Consider the following 8,157-nt stretch of genomic DNA (forward strand, 5'->3'; position numbering starts at 1 on the left):
GATAGATTCTCAAGTTTTAAATATTAATAACAAGATCAATCGTTCTAGATAAAGAAAACTACAATTTCTTCCTCATTATTGATCAGATAAATGTTTCAAGGTTATAATTGTAAATCGGGCATTGGAATCTTAGCATATTGGGTTACTTAACAGTTCCTTTCACGCAAATTTTCTTGTTAATTCTTCAAACTTTTGCTCAACATTCTAGAGTTTTATGCGAGAATTAATTTTGCAGAAGCAAGCGCACCAATGATGGGTAATCCCGCGCGAATTAGAATGAAATGTTCATAAGTTTTATAAAAGTTTTTTTTTATAATCAATTTTAATCAATTGATAAAATTAGAAAATTAGATTTTTAATGTTTCGATGTTTTTTTTATTTTTTACATTTAAAGCATCAAATTTAAGAATTTATTTTCATAATAAGTGTTTTTTTTATTTAGCTCTGTTTTGATAATTTGGACCCTGTACTGTGCAATATGCCTGTTCAACTATATAAAATTTGTCACAAATAGGTATTTAATTTTATTTCTTTTTTACTTTTAAGAATTTTTATTAGGTTTAAAAATAGGAGGATAGGCAGCTTCTCACGTTGTTGACAAAAATATAATAATATCACCTTTATTTTAACTAGTTTTTGTTGTCCTTTGAAATTTTATTAGGCGTACAACCCAAGATTTATATGTTTGTTTACACCATCACATCGCTTCCTACTAATATTTGATTTTCTTTATTTGAAGAAGATTTGGACATTTTTGCTTTTTCATACGGTTAATAACCGCAATTCACATCAGTACTGTTAAAACATTGGTGATTTGTCGGATGAGGAAAAGTTTACATCAATCAGATAAAATAATTTTTTACATAACTTTTTACGGCCAAAAATAAGATAATGGGATTTTTTTCTTGGTCTAATACAAATAAAAGCAATTTGTCCGCAAAAATCAGCAAAATTTGATTTAAAATAAGAATTTAAGCATCTTAGGTTAAGTTAGAAAATTGAACTAAAAACATAAACTTGAAGTTTATATGACAAAATGATTTATCTTATTTATTAATAATCGAAAAGTAACGAACTTTAGATGGATGAATGACCAGAACCAAAAGAAAGATGGCTGCCAAATTTCTTCAAACCAAACCAAACCTCCACGTAGTGATAATGATGGATCAGTTGATTCTACAGAGTCGCTCAGTCCAGGGGTGGAAAGGCAGGATCTCTGCTTTCATATTGGTAAAATATTCTTATTTTATTTCTAACTAGCTGAAGTGTCTGGCGTTGCCCGTAGTATTCAAAAATACCCTAAAAATACGAATTTTGAAAAAAATCGAATTTTGTTATTGCTTGGCTGTTTAGTACGCTACAAATTGTTAAAGTAAAATTAGGGTGGAGTAGCGTAGATACTATAAATATTGATACAATTTTCTGAGTTCATGTTTTGTTTTTTTGAGCCAGGCCAATTAATAATATGACTTGAAAACAATTATGACTGTTTTTGCTGGATAATGTTTACTTTGAAAGACTCATTTCATAAAAAAATATTTGTTCTTTTATTTCTTTAAACCTCTTTGTAAAATTCATTTATAGAACGTTTTTCTTTTCAAATCTAGCGGTTAAAGATTGTTAAATGGTGTTGTGAATATTTGTCAAGTTTAAGGAACATAAAAGCATTTGAATACGGTTTTACTGTATTTTAATTCGTGCATTCAATTCTGTATTAGGGACATTTTTCAGTAAAATGTAGGAAAGGGAGAGAGGCATTTTTTTGTTTTTCGTATATTTGCTTTTATAAGGAAGTGTTGAGCTACAGGGTGTCCCACAAAACATGACAGATAAGGTCGTTTGTGATCTTTAAAATAATTTTGCCGCTTTTTGTGCTTTCAAATTTACCAGAGATATGAGTTATTTCGTTTTATTTCGACAAATATCTATGATCAAAGACGTTATTCAAGTCGTCTTTCAACTGGCATGTTTAATGGGACACCCTGTATAAAAAAGCATTTAAAGTTATTAAGTCAGAACTCACTGATGTTTATGGTAAATGTTAAGCCGGGTATTTCTCCTTACTTTCAAAGTTTTGGTAAAGGGTTAGCTATAAAAAATGATAACTTATTTTGTTCTTACACTTATGTTCAATGTTTCTAAATTTGCAAAGTTTTAAAATGATAAAAACCCAAATTAAATCTTCAAAAAATGAAATTTCAATAGTTTTGCAGATAGTTATGAAAGTCTTATTCTTACTAAGTAACCCTGTACAAATTTAAATTAATAAAGTGGTTGGAATGTACAGGGTGTCCCAAAAAACATGGGAATTCAGTGACGAATTCGATATCGTCTTTGTTATGAATTAGCATTGTAATACCTAATTTCAAAAGACATACTATTATTATGTCTGCTAGAGTTTATTTAATGAAAAGGGTAAAAGACTGAAAAGATGTGTCTATAATGTCTCCGCAAGATGAACAGTGAATACGGACAAGTTTACTCTGTTTGTATACTGTAATTTTCTTGTTTTACTAAGTACAACCGGTTGCAGTCAAAACATAAACAAACAAAATGTAAACATAGCAGACGAAACTCTTACAGATTACAGCTTTCTCAGTAGGTATCACTATACTAAATCAAAGAATTATTTGAAAAGACGATATCGAATTCGTCACTGAATTCCCATGTTTTTTGGGACACCCTGTAGTTAAAAGTTTTGCTTCAAAAATGTATTGACACTGATTTTATTTTGCAAGAATCATACAACACAATAAAGTGTCATAACATAAGTTTTTATTTGCTTTGTAAATAGACAAAGTCTGAAAGCTTTTCTCGAAGAAGAGAGGGCTGAGGAAAATTCATTTTTAATAAAATGATGAAAACATTTTATCCCGATGATGAAAATGATGATAGAGGCGTGTAATGGAAGCCCATAAAATATTCAATATTAAAAATGTCTCTACTCATCGCTTCAAGCCTCAACTTTGAAATGGATGAATTCTAAGTAATTTCGTCCAATTTATCATTCACATAACATGAATGTTTAAACACAAATGTTCAACAAATACAGTGGGTTACACAAATATAATGAAACTAAAAAAAGTAACTCTTAAAAATGCTTTCAATGATTTGAAACAGTATTTAAACTATACCCTGCTTTATCAAGCGAAGCATGAGTGGTTTTTGATATTATGATATTCTTGCCTTTTTTGCAAAAAGATCCTTTACTTCTTTTTTTCTTAGAAACTTTACAATCCAATATCTCCAAGGAGGCCCCGGCCGAATTTCGAGAATTTATTGATGTAAATTAATACTAAAAAATAAAAGAAGTTTTACATCTCGAATAGCGCATTCTCAAATATTTGTTAAAGTTAAACTGAGAATGTAGTATTGTGGACATGACCTATAAAATGTTTCCACAATGTAAAATTTCTGAGTTTGAGCGCAAAGTTGACGTTCAAAATCATCAATTTGGGTTTTGAGAATCGATTTTTTAAAAATCATTAAATAAAGACGACGAAAATGTAAAAAAATTATTTACAGTCAACTGATATTTAGAAACATTGTCTTAAAAGAAATTTGTCAATAAATTATTTCGATTTCATCATTATATTTGATTTCTCATACTTTACAAATTTGTTCTACAAATTTTTCAAATGTCGTCTTTTCTATAAAAATTCCAGAAAATCTACAGAAAATGTATGTAAAGAATGAGAGATTACAGAAACTAATAACTGAATAACATTACTTATTTTCGATGATAGAGCTAATTTTTTTATTTTCTCAACCTGTTCCTGAACAACTACTTATATGTTTACGGTAGAATTGTTTTGTAGTCGTTATTTTATAATTTATTAAAAAACCGGTTCTGAAAACGTACCCACCCACCCAAATTGATGATTTTGAACGTCGACTTTGCGCTCAAACTTTATGTCGTAGAAACGTCAAATGATTCCTAAAAAAAGTTCCACAATACTACATTCTCAGTTCAACTCCCCTTAAGACAAAATCTTAATTAGAAATAACCCACATTTTTTTAAAATTTGTCTTACCTTCTATATTTTCATATTTTTTAGCTAAGGGGTCTAAAAACAAAATATTGAAAGAAATATTTCCTATTCGACATGCAGTTTATTTCCTATTAGACACGCATCTTATTTCCTATTCGACATATATCTTATTTCCTATTTGACATGCATCTTATTTCCTATTCGACATGTATCTTAATGCTTTCAATGATTTGAAACAGTATTTAAACTATACCCTGCTTTATCAAGCGAAGCATGAGTGGTTTTTGATATTATGATATTCTTGCCTTTTTTTGTAAAAAGATTCTTTACCTCTTTTTTTTCTTAGAATTTCACAATTTCACAATTTCCTATTCTACATGCATATTATTTCCTATTCGACATGTATATTATATTCTATTCGACATGCATCTTATTCCCTATTCGACATGCATCTTATTCCCTATTCTACATGCATCTTATTTCCTATTCGACATGCATCTTATTTCCTATTCGACATGCATCTTATTTCCTATTCGACATGCATCTTATTTCCTATTCGACATGTATCTTATTTCCTATTCGACATGTATCTTATTTCCTATTCGACATGCATCTTATTTCCTATTCGGTAATGCATCTTATTTCCTATTCGACATGTATCTTATTTCCTATTCGACATGTATCATATTTCGTATTCAAAATGCATCTTATTTCCTATTCAAAATGCATCTTTTTTCCTGTTAGACATGCATCTTATTTCCTATTCGACATGCATCTTATTTCCTATTCGACATGCATCTTATTTTCCTATTTCAATTCTATATTCTTGAAAACTAAAAGATTAAAACCTACAAATGAAAATGAAACTGAAACTTCTAACCATGCACTCAATGTTTCCTCTACATCCTGTATGAAATACATATTATTCAATTTTCAGAGAAAAGTATTCGAATTCTAAAATTTAAATAGTTTTCTTTTCAACTTGAAGAATTTGTACAAGAATCAAGTTGAAATATATCTTTATGGTGATCAAATTGATAAAAAGAAATAGAAATTTTCCCAAAATAATTCAAAATTCATTAGGCATTTTTTTAAAAAATATTTTTTTTTGCATGAATAAGTCAAAGTATAGTTTTTACATCCTTAAATCCTAGATTTTCTAGATATAGGGTGTTAACACAAAAATATAGGGATAAGAAAATCTGAGTTTGTGGCAAAGACTTAATTCTTTTAATGATTTATTATTTATCATAATGGAACTAATTACTTAAGTCTCAAACTCAGGTTTTCTATATTCCCTGTATTTTATCAACCCGAGGCTGAATTTAAAGAATTTGAGTCCCGGCTTAAATTTGAGACGCAGCTCAAATAATGGTTGGGGTTCCACTTAAAATTTTATTCAATGTTTCAAGATTTAATCTGGCGCTCAATTGAAACCGAATTTTGGCGGAATAAAGACACGGCTCAAATTAATTAAATTCGGAAACTGATGTCCTATATCTTTTTGTCTCATACTGTGACTGACTAAATTTATAGATTAAGAAAGAGTTAAAGTTAAAGTTATTTTTTTTAGGTCAGAGCTTAATACTGGGCTTATTGGCGGTTTCTACTTTAAGGTAATATTTAGATTAGAGTTTTATATAAGGGGCCGCTAAATATCAATTATTTAGAAAAAATTCTGTAATTTCAAGTGAACCTCTAAGTAAAGATTTCAACGCCTGATTTTTAACAGTACCCTAAGCTTCGTCTGCTTAAGTATGAATTAGATATCAATGTTTATAATTTTGAAAAATTATTATTTTCTCTACAAAAGTAACTAGCGCATTTCTACTGCAGCAGGAAAACATAATCATAATTAAACATCTTCGCAGGTCATTTGAAAATACGCTTAATGTCGCTTTAATCTGGATTTGAATTTTAGGAATCTGTATCCGGACCTATAGATTCTTAATCATAATCTGAATCCAGATCTATAGATTCTTAAACATAATCTTGATCCAGATCTATAGATTCTTAAACATAATCTGAATCCGGATCTGTAGATTCTTAAACATAATCTGCATCCGAATCTATAAATTCTTAAACATAATCTGTATCCGGATCTATAAATTCTTAAACATAATCTGGATCCGGATCTAAAGATTCTTAAACATAATCTGTATCCGGATCTATAAATTCTTAAAAATAATCTGGATCCGGATCTATAGATTCTTAAACATAATCTGTATCCGGATCTACAGATTCTTAAACATAATCTGGATCCGGATCTAAAGATTCTTAAACATAATCTGGATCCGGATCTATAGATTCTTAAACATATAACGAATTATAAGCCCAAACTTCAGGACTATTTTGTAGCTTTACAGCATAAAATTGATATTTCAAAATATGAATTCTACTGTCTACAAGATCAAATAGTTAAAGTGAAATATAAAATGTTGACACTTTGCTGATTGAGGAGTTTAAATATAAGAGTTTGATCATGATTAGTTCATGAGAGAAAAATGTTTGTTTAAAATAGAAATTTAAGATATACATATAATGATATAGTTTTTCCTTTTCAGGATGAAATGTTTCTGGAGTCCGTACCTCTGTATTTTAACAAGTGCTGGTATTTCTGATCCAACATTGTGGACTTTCTTTCTCAATAAGGTTTGTATATGTTTAGTTTACTTCAGCCACCATAGAGGTAGCTTTTTATTCAATGTTTTTTTTTTCAAATTGCTTATGGCAAATTGAAAGCATGCACTTCTGTTTAATGTTTTCTTACTCTGACAAACACAAAAGCTGGAACCAAGCGCTTTGAAAGCTAAAGTAAAACATATCTGTCTGGCTTGTCTTACAGTGATAACCAGAAAACTCAGAAATAGGAAGACGACTTTTGGAATCAAGTTACAGCATTAAAAAGTCAAATGAGCATGAGCCAAAGCAATTGTGCAGTATAAACAGACCGATTTCACTAAATTATTGATAAAATAAGTGTCTAATATAATTATTAGCTTGCTCACAACATCAATTACATTCACCTATTCTTATAATGTCGTCTTCGTATTCCATTGTTTTCTAGGTATAACTGTATGATTAGGATTTAAGTGTATCTAGTTTGCAGTAGAAACTTTGGATGTTCACATTCATGGCAAAACAAAATAAATTGAGGTTCGCATGACAAAATCATGGGTAAATTGTTTTGTATAAAGGTGAGCGGTGGACAGCGTGGATATCTGATGAACCCTGTCCGCCATCTTGTTTTAATTACACTTATTCTATACCTAGGCAACCAACAAACAACAAGGTAACAACAAAACAAGAAAATCTACCAAATTTAGATTGAACTTTAAGCAACATTTTAAACGTCCATATATGCAAAGATGGCAAGGCCCGATTAAAAACTGTACCTTTGAAACCGTTATCTGATTAATAATGTGGAAGATATTTATTTAAGTTCAAATAATGTGGAAGATATTTATTTAAGTTCAAATAATGTGGAAGATATTTATTTAAGTTCAAATAATGTGGAAGATATTTATTTAAGTTCAAAAGTGTTTAATTCTCACAATTCTGACATGTTTTCCTGCAGTAGAACTATTATAGAGAAGACACAACTGAAAATTAATCAGTTTTTAAAATTATAAACATTAATAACTAATTGATCAGACAAAGCTTTATAAGGGTGCCGTTGTGAATCAGATATTCCCTTCTTTGCTTGCAGGGTCACTTGAAATTACGCCTACAATCAAATTTTTTATCCCTCTAAATGTTGGTAATTGTATCATTGTATGAAGGACAAATTTTCTCTAACAATTAGGAGAACAATTTTTTCTTCATTTGAATCGATTTAAATCACTTTTCTATTTCAAAAAAAAATATTTATTTTTAAAAATATTTGGTATTTTTTTTAGAATGAATGACGAGTTAGAAAATCTACGAGAATTCTATGATCCTGATACAGTTGATCTTATGCAATGGATACAGCAAAATACAGGACAGGTGAGTTCTGTAATCTGATACAGTTGATCTTATGCAATGGATACAGCAGAATACAGGACAGGTGAGATCTGTATCCTGATACAGTTGATCTTATGCAATGGATACAGCAGAATACAGGACAGGTGAGATCTGTATCCTGATACAGTTGATCTTATGCAATGGATACAGCAGAATACAG

General features: G+C 29.6%; 1 protein-coding gene across 1 annotated transcript in view; it reads left to right on the forward strand.

The window, feature by feature from the left end:
* The first annotated feature begins 436 nt into the window (after positions 1 to 436).
* The window catches only part of LOC111710429 (probable C-mannosyltransferase DPY19L3), a 13,093-nt gene continuing 5,372 nt past the window's right edge, over positions 437 to 8,157 (forward strand). Inside the window, exons 1-6 of the mRNA XM_023484517.1 lie at positions 437 to 514; positions 1,082 to 1,230; positions 5,566 to 5,608; positions 6,557 to 6,644; positions 7,190 to 7,284; positions 7,892 to 7,979. Coding sequence (XP_023340285.1) covers positions 1,086 to 1,230; positions 5,566 to 5,608; positions 6,557 to 6,644; positions 7,190 to 7,284; positions 7,892 to 7,979 — 459 coding nt within the window. The 5' untranslated portion in view covers positions 437 to 514; positions 1,082 to 1,085. The remainder of the gene's footprint in view (positions 515 to 1,081; positions 1,231 to 5,565; positions 5,609 to 6,556; positions 6,645 to 7,189; positions 7,285 to 7,891; positions 7,980 to 8,157) is intronic.

This window comes from Eurytemora carolleeae, unplaced genomic scaffold (assembly GCF_000591075.1).
Source record: "Eurytemora carolleeae unplaced genomic scaffold, Eaff_2.0 scaffold1061, whole genome shotgun sequence".
NCBI classification, from domain to species: domain Eukaryota; kingdom Metazoa; phylum Arthropoda; class Copepoda; order Calanoida; family Temoridae; genus Eurytemora; species Eurytemora carolleeae.